This window comes from Haliotis rubra, unplaced genomic scaffold (assembly GCF_003918875.1).
Source record: "Haliotis rubra isolate DU_JTF1 unplaced genomic scaffold, ASM391887v1 Scf283, whole genome shotgun sequence".
NCBI classification, from domain to species: domain Eukaryota; kingdom Metazoa; phylum Mollusca; class Gastropoda; order Lepetellida; family Haliotidae; genus Haliotis; species Haliotis rubra.
In genome coordinates, this window is record NW_025766925.1 from 611,143 (window position 1) to 629,246 (window position 18,104).

Genomic DNA, 18,104 nt, shown 5'->3' on the forward strand with positions numbered 1-18,104 from the left:
ATTCATGACTGCATGATATCTCCCATAATGCATATATTTGTAATAAAGGGTGGGAGTGAGTATGGTTTTACGCCGCTTTAAGCAATATTCTAGCAATATCACCGCGGGCGACACCAGAAATGGGCTTCACATATTGTACCCATGTGGGGAATCAAACCCGGGTCTTCGTCGTGACGAGCGAACGATTTAACCACTAGGCTACCCCACCGCCCCTGTAATTAAGGGACGAGGTGTTAGGATCTACATATTCATTGTTGGTGTCCCAAAAGTTATGTACTGGATGAGCATTTGTTCCAATAGTGACAACCCTTTCTGTCGTGTTTGCACAAGTTCTTAGAACCGGTTGAAAGATATTCTACTTGGAATGTCATAATACTCGGACATCTGCAATCATTTTTGTTTAATTGAATCAACTCTATAAAATCCGAAACCCACACCACAACTATGACATTCACGCAGACTCAACACTGCTGTACAACCTATCGGAGAGGTACACTCACGTGCAAAAGAAACGACCCAAAGTATTTTTCAACTACCAAACAACATAAGCACAAACACAAATTGACCTGCACGTTTAATAGGCATAACAAAGATGTATGTAAAGTATGTCTGACATAAAGAAAGAGAACGTGGTAAACCTGACAGTGGTACAGGGAATATTATCACAAAGGGGTCGATTGACCAGTATTCGAGCGCAAGCCAAAACAACAAATGACAAAACAGAGGTTACATTGGGTGCACATCAGAACAAGTCGTCGGGCCTAGTGTGTAAGTCTCCTGATCACGTGACTGGGGATCTGACGCCATTCTGTCTGTAATACCTGAGCCACTGTATTTCTCGTCAATGGAGGGTGTGAAAGCTGTAGAATCCGACGTCCAAGATGGTCCCACAAGTGCTCTGTCGGAGACATGTCAGGGGATCTTGGGTACCAAGGCTGGACGTTCACGTTGTTGACGTTGAGAAAGGCCGTTGTGACAAAAGCGGTGTGAAGTGTGCCATTGTCTTGTTGAAACAAGGTTCCTGGATATTGCTGGAGTAAAGGCTGGATACGGGGCCGCAGAACTTCATCAATATACCGACGGACTGTCAGGTTGCCATTGATGGCAAGGAGGTCTGCCTTGGTGTTCCCACAAATGCCACCCCAAACCGTCACACTCCCTCCACAATATGGTTACGTTTCCTGAACGCAACAACGTGCCGTCCGTTCCCCACGCCGTCGGTAGACACGTCTTCGGTCGTCAGTGCTGTTCAAATGGAACCTACACCCCTCGCTAAAGAGGACCCGTTGTCGGTTCCGTTGCTGCCACTGACGAACATTCCTGGCCCAAACCAATCTTCGACGTTGATATTTTGGCGGTAACGTCATGTCCCTCAACGGTCTTACGGCTCTGATTTCCGTGCTGACGGAGTCGTATGGACACCGTCCACCTGCTGACGCGATGGCCAACACTATGCACTGATGATGACGTCACGGCGAGGAATCTGTTCCTTGAATGAAGCGTTCGTATATAACGGTCTCATGGGGTAGTGTCTTCCGGTCGCCTGCTCATCGGCCTGTCTGCTGTCTGGCCAGTTTGTCTGTAACGTGTGACCAATGTCCCAGTCGTCCTTTTGGCACGACCCAGGATTCTTCCAACATGGTCGTGCGTTGTCCCCAGCCGCAGCATGCCAATCGCTCTTTCTCCCTGTTCTGATGTTAATCGAGGCATGTTCTTGTGGTTTTCCAGATGATTGTGATTGCAAAGAACAGTTTCCAACGTGTTTCATAACCGATCTCCATACGGGTGATTTCCTGCACGTGCAGGAAATTTCACTGCATAAAGTCATTTTCCCCGCTTCTGACAAGCAACACGTGCATTTCTTTGGGGTGTTATGCATTTGTGTGTTTGGGCAATGTGTTCCGAACTGTTTTACCTGTTTTTGGCCATATCCAGCAAATATAATATAATTTGAATTTTGGGGACGTTTCTTTTGCACGTGAGTGTATTATTAATTTCACATTTATATTCTTACATGAGTTTGCACATTATTATCTATGTCATTTCAAGGACTTGGTTGGCTTCAAATGTATTTCAGGTGTGCACACTGACATGAAACGGCAGTGTGTGTCAAATTGTCAATAATTCAAGGCGTTGTATATATGTTACAGGGAATGTGTGAAGCCAGGGATTTCACGTAACCCCTAAAAGAGTCAATGATTTCGTGAAATCCCTGTGACCCCCAGGGATTTCATGTATTCAATAAAATTTCAAGGGATTTGATGAAATTACTGATTTTCATGGTGTTCCACTACACACTTTCCCTGTTATTATATCAGTGAACGTATGAAATTAATGTTTGTAGCTTAAAACTTAGGAGTTTATAACTTTGACCATGATTCGGGGTACCAAGGTCATTTTCTCGCGACTTTACTGTTGAGTCTCATGTCATCCCTCAGGTCTTAGGAGTTGAAAACTTTGACAATTTACTGATGACACTCTTGGCTAATTACTATCTTTTGCGTTTAGCGTTAAGTGCCAGCGCAGATCCAAGCTAACGACAATTATAGAACAGGCGTGAAATCTGGTATCCTCAAAGGCTTGTTCACAAGTTTCTATATCAACTGTGGCTTTGAGGTGTAATCGGTATTTCTAACAAACGGGGGCGGTGTGGTAGCCTAGTGGTTAGAGCGTTCGCTCCCAATGCCAAAGACACGAGTTCTATTCCTAACATGGGTACAATGTGTGAAGCCCATTTTTGGTGTCCCTGGAATATTATGCTGGAAAATTGATAAAAGCGGCGTAAAACCACTTTTACTCACTCGTTCAAACGAAAAAGGTCCGGTTTCAGCGACATAAAAATGGCTAGTGCGCATTAAGATTACAGTGACGCACAAACTGCAATATGAGTCATATCCTTGGTGTCATCATCTCTTAGGTGACCAACTGACTTGCTTTTGCATGTGTTTGTGACGGATACTATCAGTTGGGCAGGATACACTTATCTTTTCGCGACACCTAATATCATCACTATTTGAAAGTGATTCATGAACGAATTGTCTTGATTTTGTTGGAATCGTAAATGTGATTTTTTTCTGAATATTTTCTGTATATTTTCATGAGTTTGTTTTCATATAAAGGTAATGAAATTCATATCCGGGTTAGAATTGATCTTCATTAACACATGCTTGTCGTAAGAGGCGACTAACGGATCGGGAGGTCAGGCTCGCTGACTTGGTTGGCACATGTCATCGTTTCTAAATTGCGCAGATCGATGCTCATGCTGTTGATCACTGGATTGTCTTGTCCAGACCCGATTATTTACAGACCTAGGCCATACAGCTGGAATATTGCTGAGTGCGGCGTAAAACTAAACTCACTCATGCATTGTATTTCATATCAGAGTAATATTAGCGTTCGTTTATATCCCATGCGCAGAGTGACTACGAGTGAGTCATTTAATTTGGAACGGCGTTTCTTCCACACCCATACAGTGTATTCCCGGTAATGGAGGAACGTGGTGAATACATGGTGTAAAGTCCGAGAGTCAGTGAGTACGGACGATACATTTGTCACAAACGTGATGTTTTTTTACCACGGTACAGACGGTTCAGAGCCGCTCCATGTCCTAAGTCCAATTATATGAATGTAAATGATCTTTGGTTGAAAGCACAAAAGAGAGGTATTTTTGCAATACAGATATATTTGGTTTAGAAAGGTACTTGACTTGCGTCAAGTTACATGTCCACTCCCTGACTTTGTATACCTATGTTTTCACCATTTGAAATTATTAACTCTTTGTTGCTGATGTATAACCAGCTCCAACATGCCGGTAATCTTTGTTGCTGATGTATAACCAGCTCCAACATGCCGGTAATCTTTGTTGCTGATGTATAACCAGCTCCAACATGCCGGTAATCTTTGTTGCTGATGTATAACCAGCTCCATCATGCCGGTTATCTTTGTTGCCAATGTATAACCAGCTCCAACATGCCGGTTATCTTTGTTGCTGATGTATAACCAGCTCCAACATGCCGGTTATCTTTGTTGCCAATGTATAACCAGCTCCAACATGCCTGTTATCTTTGTTGCTGATGTATAACCAGCTCCAACATGCCGGTTATCTTTGTTGCCACTGTATAACCAGCTCCAACATGCCGGTTATCTTTGTTGCTGATGTATAACCAGCTCCAACATGCCGGTAATCTTTGTTGCTGATGTATAACCAGCTCCAACATGCCGGTAATCTTTGTTGCTGATGTATAACCAGCTCCAACATGCCGGTAATCTTTGTTGCTGATGTATAACCAGCTCCAACATGCCGGTTATCTTTCTTGATGTATAACCAGCTCCAACATGCCGGTATAGCCATGTATAACCAGCTCCAACATGCCGGTAATCTTTGTTGCTAATGCCGGTCTTTGTTGCTGATGTATAACCAGCTCCAACATGCCGGTTATCTTTGTTGCTGATGTATAACCAGCTCCAACATGCCGGTAATCTTTGTTGCTGATGTATAACCAGCTCCAACATGCCGGTAATCTTTGTTGCTGATGTATAACCAGCTCCATCATGCCGGTTATCTTTGTTGCCAATGTATAACCAGATCCAACATGCCTGTTATCTTTGTTGCCACTGTATAACCAGCTCCAACATGCCGGTTATCTTTGTTGCCACTGTATAACCAGCTCCAACATGCCGGTTATCTTTGTTGCCAATGTATAACCAGCTCCAACATGCCGGTAATCTTTGTTGCTGATGTATAACCAGCTCCAACATGCCTGTAATCTTTGTTGCCACTGTATAACCAGCTCCAACATGCCGGTAATCTTTGTTGCTGATGTATAACCAGCTCCAACATGCCGGTAATCTTTGTTGCTGATGTATAACCAGCTCCAACATGCCGGTAATCTTTGTTGCTGATGTATAACCAGCTCCAACATGCCGGTAATCTTTGTTGCTGATGTATAACCAGCTCCAACATGCCGGTATCTTTGTTGCTGATCTATAACCAGTTGCTGCTGATGTATAACCAGCTCCAACATGCCGGTAATCTTTGTTGCTGATGTATAACCAGCTCCAACATGCCGGTAATCTTTGTTGCTGATGTATAACCAGCTCCAACATGCCGGTAATCTTTGTTGCTGATGTATAACCAGCTCCAACATGCCGGTAATCTTTGTTGCTGATGTATAACCAGCTCCAACATGCCGGTAATCTTTGTTGCTGATGTATAACCAGCTCCAACATGCCGGTAATCTTTGTTGCTGATGTATAACCAGCTCCAACATGCCGGTAATCTTTGTTGCTGATGTATAACCAGCTCCAACATGCCGGTTATCTTTGTTGCCAATGTATAACCAGCTCCAACATGCCGGTTATCTTTGTTGCCACTGTATATAACCAGCCACTGTATAACCAGCTCCAACATGCCGGTAATCTTTGTTGCCAATGTATAACCAGCTCCAACATGCCGGTAATCTTTGTTGCTGATGTATAACCAGCTCCAACATGCCGGTAATCTTTGTTGCTGATGTATAACCAGCTCCAACATGCCGGTAATCTTTGTTGCTGATGTATAACCAGCTCCAACATGCCGGTAATCTTTGTTGCTGATGTATAACCAGCTCCAACATGCCGGTAATCTTTGTTGCTGATGTATAACCAGCTCCAACATGCCGGTTATCTTTGTTGCCAATGTATAACCAGCTCCAACATGCCGGTAATCTTTGTTGCTGATGTATAACCAGCTCCAACATGCCGGTAATCTTTGTTGCCACTGTATAACCAGCTCCAACATGCCGGTAATCTTTGTTGCTGATGTATAACCAGCTCCAACATGCCGGTAATCTTTGTTGCTGATGTATAACCAGCTCCAACATGCCGGTAATCTTTGTTGCTGATGTATAACCAGCTCCAACATGCCGGTAATCTTTGTTGCCACTGTATAACCAGCTCCAACATGCCGGTAATCTTTGTTGCTGATGTATAACCAGCTCCAACATGCCGGTAATCTTTGTTGCTGATGTATAACCAGCTCCAACATGCCGGTAATCTTTGTTGCTGATGTATAACCAGCTCCAACATGCCGGTAATCTTTGTTGCTGATGTATAACCAGCTCCAACATGCCGGTTATCTTTGTTGCCAATGTATAACCAGCTCCAACATGCCGGTAATCTTTGTTGCTGATGTATAACCAGCTCCAACATGCCGGTAATCTTTGTTGCCACTGTATAACCAGCTCCAACATGCCGGTAATCTTTGTTGCTGATGCATAACCAGCTCAAACATGCCGGTAATCTTTGTTGCTGATGTATAACCAGCTCCAACATGCCGGTTATCTTTGTTGCCAATGTATAACCAGCTCCAACATGCCGGTAATCTTTGTTGCTGATGTATAACCAGCTCCAACATGCCGGTAATCTTTGTTGCTGATGTATAACCAGCTCCAACATGCCGGTAATCTTTGTTGCTGATGTATAACCAGCTCCAACATGCCGGTAATCTTTGTTGCTGATGCATAACCAGCTTCAACATGCTGGTAACCCACGGCGTTTGCTGTTTGAGTCGTGCACTCCCTAAATTTGCTTACCTATATTTTTACATTTTGAGAATTTGTATTTTTTTATTGCCAATGTGTTACCAGCTCCAACATGGAGTCCTGCACTCCCTGTCTTTGTATACCTATCTGAAATGAATAAATTTAAGATTTGAAAAAAAAGAAGTTACATGTCCATGGTGGTGTACGTGTGGTCCTGTGCATAGAGCTCAAGTCACGAATCAGTTGAAGTTAAGCTCCGTTGGGAGCGGAGACTCCTTGGATGGGTGACCGTGTTTGGGAGCTTGACTCCTGAGAGTTTCTGCCCGACAACGAATCTCATGTGATACACGTGGTCTCACCTTAGGCAAGTGAGTTTTGTCAAATTTGCCCCTGTTCACCGTATAACCTTCAGGCGCTTTCAGCATGCTAAAGTGTGTGGAAACAGGCGCTATATAAATGGCCATTATTATTATGTTCTACAGATTATAAAACTGTATGCAGCAGAGAGGGTTCGGGTTATCATGGCACAGTCAAGCTGGTAAGGCTCATCATCAGCTCTGGGCCCTTGCCCCCTCTACACGCAGCCCAGAGAGACGCAGCCCTGAGCCGAGTCGAACCCTGCAAGAACTTTCCAGGGAATATGTAGACTCCCCTAGCTAGAGTGTCAGAAGGGCTATGCTCCCGGTGGCGATCAGGAGGTATTAAACCAAGGGCACCGAGGACAATGGGGAGTCGAGATATGCATACTAAGCATGCCTTTCCTGAATCTTGCCAGTCACATTGCTGTCAGAAGGGACAGAAAATTCAATGATATAAAAAAATTCATTGCCTTTATCACAACGGGCAAGATTAGGTTTGTTGGCTGGAATTCTTCTTGGCCTATTCCACAGAAGTTTGAAAGCATCATTTTCCATGATGCCCTGGGTCAGGGTCGTACCATGGATGGACCCCGAAGTCAAAGCCACAGGCATGGCGGAGACGGTAGTAACAGCAACGAGCAATGCCATCATGTCGTTTAAGATATTGTGTTTGTGCCAAGGAAGGGCATCCGCTGACATGGTGTTGGACAGTCTCTGTATATTCATTGCACAATCGACATTTCATGCAAATATTTTCTTTTAGAATCACATTTAGGCGATTGCAAGTGGGAAGTCACTGGTCTTGGGCAGCAAAAGGAAGGCCCTCTGTGTCATATGTAAGACCAGTCGACTTCATCCAGGCGAATTACTGTTCTGTTCCACACACTGCATGTACACACGATGCAGTGGTTTCTCAGAAAGCTTCTCCACAAATGACCGACTCTGGGCAAACTCGGTTGAGGACTTCACCTGGTTTACTCCGATCTCTGTACCGTCCAGCAGTACATCGCCATCAACAAAATCAACGTCAAATTTAAGATTGTGTCCAACAACCTTGGCACGCTTAAAATAGCTGTGGAATTCCTAGCTTTCATCATGAGTCTTGACATGCATCACCAGATGACCATCCGATAAATAAATATGTGCAAAACTACACAATAAAATTCTATCACGATGAGCCTCCACATTAATCAAACCCCGAACTCCCGAACTAATTGGTATATGTAAATGATTAAGAGAGGAGCGAGGGTGGTGGGCTCTGTTATCAGACATGATCCTTCTGATCGGGCGGTCAAGACTCTAGATGGCTTGTTTTCTCCAATGAACTACTCAAAAGGAGTAGGAAAGGACTGGCACAGCAAAAGTATTGGTGGCTTTGACCTTGTTTCGAGCATTTAGCTCTGAGTTCCAGATTTTCTTTAAGCGAGTTTTATACTCGGCCCTAAGTTTGTTTTGAATCTGGACATTCCGGAGCTTGTGTTCGAACTTGCATCTCAAAAAAATAGGTGTAGGCCTGATCTTCCACAAGATGCTCAATAACTGCTCCCCCTGTAACTCGACCGATCAACCACTAACTACTTGGAAACGTTTCAAATGAAGAGTCCAAACGTCATGCCAGTATCATTAGAAAAGGCCTCGACAAGGAGAACCTGCTCTTTCAGATTGGTATCTCCTTTGGCAAGGAGCTCGATGTCATCCATGTAAAGGAGATGAGCAAGTGGTGTTTGGATCTGTGCTGAGGAGGTCCGGGATGGTAACCCTCCTCTCTGTTTAGCAGAAAGCTCAAAGGATTTAAAGACAAACAAAAAAGCAAAGGATTAAAGGAGTCCCCCTGGAATATTCCCCTTCTGATTGGAATAGATTCCGAAGTCTCCACCTGCCCTTGCGAGTACATCAAGTTGAGTCGATAATTATTATTATGTTTTACAGATTACGATAAAAATGCAGCAGAGATTATTATTATCATTATCAATGATTACTGATGTAGAGATGTTGTTTTTGTCATTTAACTGGTAATGTGAAAGTGCGAGTGTTTTCTTTCTTTCTTCCAATATTTATATCGCAGCTAGTAGATATAATGTTCGTGATCAAATTTCATCACAAGGGTCCCTTTGTTTGTTGTATTGACAGAATGGATCAGTAACACGATGGCGTTGAGTGATGCTCATGACATCAATCACTGGATTATCTGTGCATTTACAGACAGTCGTCTTGTAACTGGAACATTGCTGCGTGGTACAATAAACATAACACGTTGCCAGGAATCGACCATGTGATATTTACCTAGCCTAGGAAGACATTAGAAAGAAATTAGACCCCAGCAAATAATGGAGAGGAAAACTTAATCTGTTCTCAGATTTCAGAAACAAATATATTGTTGATGGAATGTGAAATTTCCCTAAAATGCGAATTCATCATAATCATTTTGGCTGTTGTGAACAATGTATATTTTGTAGCTATGTCTTGTGTCTCCAACAAGGATTCCCGCCATCGCACGGGATGAAGGACGAATACATACTTCTGATCATATAGAAGCATATCTAATCTAATACATTCATCAGTGAACCCAACTAAGTTTGTTGTTGATCATGAGAGTGCATAAACTCGTATAGTCTTGCAGTGCATGTGATAATAGATCTGTATACGACCTATTTGTACTCACCCCGTATCAGAAATAAGAGAGGTTGATATTCGTGTTATTGCCCGGTGTCCCTACCTCGTTATTCCTTGATACATCGAAAGTTGAATTGATATGTACGTTTTATCCTATTGCTACCAACGCCAATTGTCGACAAAGCACTATTATTGTAATCGTATCAATTAAGAACAGCCGATCTATTTTCCGTTGTTTTTTTTAAAGCTTGATATTAAATTGTAAACTCACTACAGTCACAAGTTTGACTGTTCGGCCAAGACTTGATTGTTTTCAAGCCAACTTTAGGAGATTGTGAAATCGTATGTGGGGAATTTGCCTACTGTTGTGACATATTTATGACTTAAATGATAAAAGAGAGAACTCAATATCATTGTTTGTATTTCTCGGGGAGGTCTGAGGCCTGTCTTAGGTTGTCTCAAAGTCCATGGTACACGCACACTTGCGAAAATAAACAAACATGCTGCAATACAGTGAAATACAATGTAGGTGTTTGCGCTAGCAGTGCTCGTGGGGTGTCAAAGTGGAACTGCTCTGGGTATGTCAGTGGGCTGTCACTGTAAACCGGCATTAGTAATACCACACTCGCACACGCATACGCATAAGCACACACGCATGCACACACACTGACATAAAAGGGCAATAATTTGTAAAGTGACATTCAGATGCTTGTCAAGTTTTATATGGAACATAACATATGGTAAATCATGTGATCGACTTAAAGAACATCCGATATAATATTTCCAGGTCTCTATGAAATCTGGCTGTGGCATTCCAACACGGCCTTCCTATTGTAGGTGTTCTGTTTGTTGTGTTGAATAATATACTGAACAAAGAAACGTCACATATGGATGAATTAATTATATTGAAGATGAATAGTACAAGGTAGATAATATGGGCAAATACCATATTGGCCAGATCTAACCTGACGCATCCATCCATTTCAACTGTTGTGAAAGGCGGGGTGCATGAAGCACTTTCTTTTGTGACTACGCGATCCTCGTGACCACAATTTTATGTGCCTACCTACCAACACGTGTGCAGAATTTGACGGTGATTAGAAATAAACACGTTAACAATCCTTGAGAGACAGATAGTTCTGAAGCCACGTGCAAATGGCATGCTCCAGACTGGCCAGTCTACTGTGGCTATTGCACATGCCATGAGATGCGGTAGACGGACAAGTCACAAGTGAGGACAAGTGTACATCAAACGGGTACGACTCCTGATTGTCCCAGGTCGGAATGGCCACGTGTGACGTCACATGCCGAGGGCACATTCAAATTCGGCTGCGTCATTTGCGGCATCATTTTACCACCTCAGCGTCAACCAGTAATACACTGTTTAGGGGCCTCGTAACTGCCCAGACCATGGGAAAGGATGCTACCCATCTTAGTTCCTGAAGTCCTTCTGTTTGGCCGATTCTGACACAGGTAAACCGTAATGAACGTCTACGCTGGGCACAATTGCACCTGCAAAATCATAGAGTGGCCATCGAGATCACCTGACCTCACTCCAACCGAACACGTGTAGGATGCTCTTGGAAGAAGTCTTCGTACCTTGAGACGTCAACCCCAGTATGTTTAAGAGCTAGGGCCATGCTGGTACAGCAATGGCGCAGGTTTCCTAATGTGTTCACGTGTGTTAATGAGACAACGTTGCCTTGCTGTTGGTAATGCAAGAGGGTTCATACGCGATACTGAACAAGCTCCAACATAGATGGCTCTTTCCTGAGAAATCGTGCTAGTGTTGGCCGTGGAGGGAGCACCAAGCGCACCTTAATGCCAACTCAAGACGTCCATAAACCAGATGTAATCACTAATAACACAATTCGTTCTATATGGGTATGTTTGGGGTATAAACTTATGTAAATGAAGTTTCTTTTTATATATATATATCACATTCATGAGCTTGAACACTTTATCTTTAATTCATGTCATGACACAAAAGAATTAGGATTCGTATTGCATGTTAACATATGCAAAGGGTTGCATACATACTACAACATATACTTACTAATAAAACGGATCATTTGCTTGATAAATACAAAGTGAATATAAACGAGAATGTTTATTGTGTACATCAGATATCATTTGGTCAAAGAGGTAATAGTGGGACAAACGTGATTCATCATCATTACATCAATCTGTGAATGACACCATCACACAATGACACTTGAATGATAATAGTGATAATGGGATCTGTGGGATCTTAATTATGATAATTAATGATAATTGATTCTTACAAATAATCAAGAATTGAAAATTCATAGAAAAAGTGGACTGAGACTTGATATGAGGTCTGCCAGTTGTTTTAATAAAGAGAGATTAAACCTCACATATTTAAAGGTCATATTAGTTATTTAAATTATATCTCGATAGTTCTGTTTTTGAAAGCTGTGATTCGTTATTTGAGACAAATGAATTTCGCTGCTTTCGAAATTATTTCACGTCACTAGCTTTCAGTTTTTACCAATCCAATGTATTTATTAAAACGTATGTGATAAAGATATTAATTACAATATGATATACAATATAAAAATATTGATTAAGTATAACATGTAGTGTCAATAAAAATACTTTTGTTTAAGAACAGCTGCATGTACAATTATGACGTGATCTCTTCATTGAGTACTTTTATCTTGTGTCTTTGATCACATGCTTGACATAGGTATAAGCACCTGTATCACACAGGCATTATACAGGTAGTTGTGGTAGTTGTGGTAGATGACGTCGACAGCAACTACTGTGACTTATGACAGGGCCAGCTTCTCCAACTGCAGCATGGGCGCCTCCACCAGGATGGCCAGCAGGAAGGAGAAGATGAACGACATGCACACGAAGCCGAAATAACGGTACACCTGGAATAGATGCAACAAACCTTGATGGAATTCCGTGTCAATCGGATCAGTGCGTAAATATTCGCAATGACGACACCCCCAGCACCAAGCTGTGTGACAATGGGATGGATTTCGATCATTCTACCTCTATCACATCTTGCACCTGTACTTTCCCACCAACTTATTTTTGTTTTGTTTCTCATCTTTGTTTTATTTCTCACCTCAAAAAAGCAATTCTCAGATAAGGTGAGGTGAAATGGGATTTAACGTCGTACTTCAGAATATTTCGCTCATATGATGACGTGCATGCGTATGTATGTGTGGCTGCTTGTACTAACCAAGACTTAAGCTGGTTTTATAGTGCTAGCTCACTGAGATAGATACCATGCGTCAGTTAAGCATGAATAGCCCACTCAGACACATTATACTGACTCCGAGCCGACCATTCCTTGTTGTACCCATTAATGCCGAGCGACAGGCAGGGACCAACAAGTACTATATTTTAACGTTTCTTGGTATGACGCGGTCGGGGATCGAACCCGCGACCTTCCGCTCTCCGGGCGGACTCTCTAACCACTACACCACAGAGGCGGTCAATTTTTTTATTATTAGTGAAAATACATACTTATTTTAAAAGGATGTTGCAAATACTTACAATATAACCTTGCGTGTAGTAGATGAGTGACCTCATCGATAATGTTTCAGTAATCATGAAGACAAGATGGACGAGGTAGGCCCCGTATGTGAGACGAGAGAGAGGCTGCCACCAGTCCCAGGACAACATCCAGTCCACGATACCTGAGAACAAAACAGTGAAATACATTCTGAATAATGGACATGCATGTTGTTGCTGGACGTTGGCCAGAACAACAGTTTTACAGTGCAAACTCATGTATCAGCGAATACCTTGGCGTTTCCTATGTATAGGAAGTGTCGGACAAGACACGATGGCTTTGGAGGGGATATTCCATTGTGAGTCACAGCACAGTTCAGGTGAATAGGATGTTCAAGATTAATACACTCATGTACACATGTATGTGGTTCTGTATATGTGTCTGTAAGTGTCTGTATATGTGTCTGTATGTCTGTCTGTACATGTGTCTGTATGTGTATGTATGTGTGTCTGTATATGTGTCTGTATGTGTGTCTGTACATGTGTCTGTATCTGTCTGTATGTGTGTCTGTAAGTGTGTCTGTATGTGTGTATGTGTGTTTGTATGTGTCTGTATATGTGTCTGTGTATGTGTCTGTATGTGTCTGTATGTGTGTCTGTATGTGTGTCTGTATGTGTGTCTGTATGTGTGTATGTATGTGTGTCTGTGTGTCTGTATGTGTGTCTGTATGTGTGTCTGTATGTGTGTCTGTATGTGTGTCTGTATGTGTGTCTGTATGTATGTATGTGTGTGTCTGTATGTGTGTGTATGTGTGTCTGTATGTGTGTGTGTCTGTGTATGTGTGTCTGTATATGTCTGTGTATGTGTCTGTATGTGTGTCTGTTTGTGTGTCTGTATATGTGTGTATGTGTATGTGTGTATGTATATGTGTCTGTATGTATGTGTGTATGTGTATGTGTGTCTGTATATGTGTGTATGTGTATGTGTGTATGTATGTGTGTGTGTATGTATGTGTGTCTGTATGTGTGTCTGTATATGTGTGTGTGTGTCTGTATGTGTGTCTGTATGTGTGTCTGTATGTCTGTATGTATGTGTGTCTGTATGTGTGTGTATGTATGCATGTGTGTCTGTGTGTGTGTACATATGTGTATGTATGTATGTGTGTGCTGTATGTGTGTATGTATATGTGTGTATGTATGTGTATGTATGTATGTATATGTGTGTATGTAACCATGTATGTGTGTGTGTATGTATGTCTGTATGTGTGTCTGTATGTATGGATGTATGTGTGTCTGTATATGTGTATGTATATGTGTGTATGTCTGTATGTGTGTATGTATGTGTGTCTGTATGTGTGTCTGTGTGTATGTATGTGTGTCTGTGTGTGTGTGTATGTGTCTGTGTGTGTGTGTGTGTGTGTGTATGTGTGTGTGTGTATGTATGTGTGTATGTATGTCTGTATGTGTGTCTGTGTATGTGTGTTATGTGTGTGTGTGTGTCTGTATGTGTGTATGTATGTGTGTCTGTATGTGTGTGTGTATGTGTGTGTGTATGTGTGTATGTATGTATGTGTGTGTCTGTATGTGTGTCTGTGTATGTGTCTGTATGTGTGTCTGTGTGTATGTATCTGCTGTATGTGTGTGTGTATATGTGTGTATATGTATGTATGTGTATGTGTGTGTATGTGTATGTATGTCTGTATGTGTGTGTATGTATATGTGTGTGTATGTGTGTGTGTATGTGTGTGTATGTATGTGTGTCTGTATGTGTGTCTGTATGTATGTGTGTGTGTATGTGTATGTATGTGTGTGTGTGTGTGTGTGTATGTGTGTGTGTATGTATGTGTCTGTATATGTGTGTGTATGTGTATGTATATGTGTGTGTATGTGTGTCTGTATATGTATGTCTGTATGTATGTGTGTGTATGTGTGTCTGTGTGTGTCTGTATGTGTGTCTGTATGTGTGTCTGTATATGTGTCTATATGTGTGTCTGTGTGTGTATGTATGTATGTCTGTATATGTCTGTGTATGTGTGTGTGTATGTGTGTATATGTGTCTGTATATGTGTGTGTGTGTGTCTGTATATGTGTGTGTATGTGTGTGTGTATGTGTGTGTATATGTCTGTGTGTGTGTGTATGCATGTATGTGTGTATGTGTCTATATGTGTGTCTGTATATGTATGTGTGTATGTGTGTGTGTATATGTGTGTGTATGTGTATGTGTATGTGTCTGTGTATGTATGTATGTATGTATGTGTGTATGTATGTATGTGTGAGTGTGTCTGTATATGTGTCTGTATTTGTGTCTGTATATTTGTTCTGTATGTGTGTCTGTATATGTGTCTGTATGTATTTGTATGTGTGTCTGTATGTGTGTCTGTATGTGTGTCTGTATGTGTGTCTGTATGTGTGTCTGTATGTGTGTCTGTATGTGTGTCTGTATATTTGTTCTGTATATGTGTCTGTATATGTGCCGATATGTGTTTGTATGTCTGAATGTATCTGTGTGTCTGTATATGTGTCTGTATATGTGTCTGTATGTGTGTCTGTATATGTGTCTAAGTGTGTCTGTATATGTGTCTGTATGTGTCTGTATATGTGTCTGAATGTGTATGTACATGTGTCTGTATGTGTGTCTGAATGTGTCTGTATGTATGTCTGTACATGTGTCTGTATATGTCTGTATGTGCGTCTGTATATGTCTGTGTATGTAAGTGTGTCTGCATATGGTTTGTGTGTGTGTTTGAATGTGTCTGTATATGTCTGTATGTGTCTCTATCAGTGTTTGTACGTGTCTGTATGTGTGTCTGTTTTGGCCTGTATGTGTGTCTGTATAAATCAGTATATGTGTATATGCGGGGGCGCGGTGGGCGAGCTGTCTAAGACGCCAGGCTAGTAATCCAGCGAGCTTGGAGGTGCCAGCGTCGAGCCGCCGACCTGTGACCGGGTGTAAAAATCTTTGGAGTCAATTTTGTGTGCAGACTCTTTCAGTGTTGTCACAACCCCTGGTGTACAGTACACAACCCTGTGCACTTAAAAGAACCCAGGAATTCGTTGGTATATGACCAGATGGTGGTCACATGAATACGTGCAAACACCTAGTTGCGGGTACAGCAACGTGCAGTGAACTTGGACAAAGTACTGTGACTAAGTGTCCCAGTCCACCCAGCTGTGAATGGGTAACTCGTAAGGATGGAAAAAACACATTAACTCGGTGCGCCTAGTTGGCAGCAAGAGTTGTATGATCCCCATGGAGTTGAGATTGAAAATATAATGTGCCGTTGTGATGGATATCCAATGATCGAGGGAAAACAAAGCGCCTTTGAGCAGCTGAACTGGATATCGGCTCTATAACAATGTATGTCTGTATTAGTGTATGTGTGCATATGTGTATGTGTGTCTGTGTGTCTGTGTCTCTGTGTGTGTTTTTGACTGTTAGGCCACCAATATACCGCGCTGCAGTTGAACATGAATGTCCCTTAAATTGCTGATCTCTACACAGACTGTCAAATAATATCATGGTTTAACCTCTTTTGTAATGATACATGCCGACCTTCCTTTCATCGGACTACGTTTCGAAGGCTGTCCACGAGCAAAGGTGAACTGTGCATGATTTAGACAGAACCATCATGACGATTCGCCAAAGCGTCAAAGAAGGCATTTATCAGTTATGACTGATGTTGGCTTCTATTTATTGCGTTTGTCTTCAACACGTCAAGTTTCATAACCGACAAATCTGCAACTGTATCTGAGATATATTCAGTCACAAGCACCTCCTTTTCCCTTGCAGCAGATGAAGACGACCCAACCCAGGACCAGCGCCCAAACAGGTCTGAACAGCGTGTCGAAAGCGGTCCTTCCATCGATTCCCCAGCCTGGTCCTTTTGTGTCGTCATAGGTTAACAGTGTGCATAGTCCGGCTGCCGTCAAAGCCAGGACCCATCCCAAACCTTGCATGAACTGGAATATATAGAGACAAATACAATTTTATGAACATATGATACCTTTCATTCTTCTCTGTGCAACTGAACTATGAAAAGTATGTTAAGTATGAATCACTGTCAAATAGTGATGATTTTAAGTGTTCCCGAACTAGTAAGTGTATCCTGCTCCACCGCTAGCAGCCGTCACGGGCACCTGCAAAGGTCACTAATTATTGTTAACCCAGTACCAAACCTAACCGTGAGTGAGAGAATTTAGTTTTACGCCGCAGCAATATTCCAACCATATGGCGGCGGTCTGTAAATAATCGAGTTTGGACCAGACAATCCAGTGATCAATAGTATGAGCATCGATCTGCTCAATTGGGAACCGATGGCATGTGTCAACTAATCCGGCGAGTCTGGCCACCCGATCCCGTAAGTCGCCTCTTACGACAATTATGGGTTACTGAAGATCAATTCTAACCCGGACCTTTACGGGTCTACCCGTATAGAACAGTAATGAACACCACAATATATAATATGTATGTATGTTCTGGAGATCATTGACCTGGAGTCACTTTATACATACATATATCTTTAAGAAAGGGTAAACGAGACCAACATGGATGTCAATGTCGGATTTCTGTTCATGTGTTAAAAGTAGTTGTAACAAGTTCGTAATTTCCCGTTGTGTTTACTCATAAAGATCCGGGTAAGAATTGATCTTTAGCAACCCATGTTTATCGCAAGAGACGAAAAACGGGATCGGGTGGTCAGGCTTGCTGACTTGGTTAAGACATGCCATCGTATCAAAAATTGCGTAGATCGATGCTCATGATAATGATCACTGGATTGTCTGGTCAGACGTTGCCATATAGCTGGAATATTGCTGAGTGTGGCGTTAACAACAAACAGCAAGATCCTATTGTGTAATGCTCACTGGAGAAATCTCGATCTTTGACTTCTTCGTTTGAAGCATATAGCCAACAAGCATCCCTATGGCGAATGGTCCGATCCGATTCCAAGGTTTGATGTACACATTCAGGAACACCCCGTTGAGATCCCTGTAAAGTGAATTAATGTTCATGACGAGACGTGGTTTTATTGATACATCATGCAGAATAGCTGCCTTCCAGTCAACAGTCCATTGCAAATCACTGTAAAAATCTTCATTACGAATCTTTCCAAAGTGCAA

At 42.1% G+C, this 18,104-nt stretch overlaps 1 protein-coding gene across 2 annotated transcripts in view; it reads right to left on the minus strand.

Annotated features, from left to right (window-relative positions):
• Positions 1-18,104, minus strand: part of LOC124281375 (nose resistant to fluoxetine protein 6-like) — a 50,309-nt gene that overhangs the window by 18,961 nt on the left and 13,244 nt on the right. Inside the window, exons 12-15 of one of the 2 annotated variants that reach the window (XR_006899914.1) lie at positions 17,850-17,973; positions 16,760-16,946; positions 13,028-13,170; positions 12,233-12,393 (exon numbers count right to left, since the gene is read on the minus strand). Coding sequence is in view for 1 of the 2 variants with exons in the window: in XM_046717413.1 (XP_046573369.1) it covers positions 12,286-12,393; positions 13,028-13,170; positions 16,760-16,946; positions 17,850-17,973 (562 nt within the window). In the remaining variant the exon portion in view is untranslated. Of the gene's footprint in view, positions 1-11,588; positions 12,394-13,027; positions 13,171-16,759; positions 16,947-17,849; positions 17,974-18,104 lie in introns of those variants that run through there. The other variant, XM_046717413.1, reaches the window with a different exon arrangement.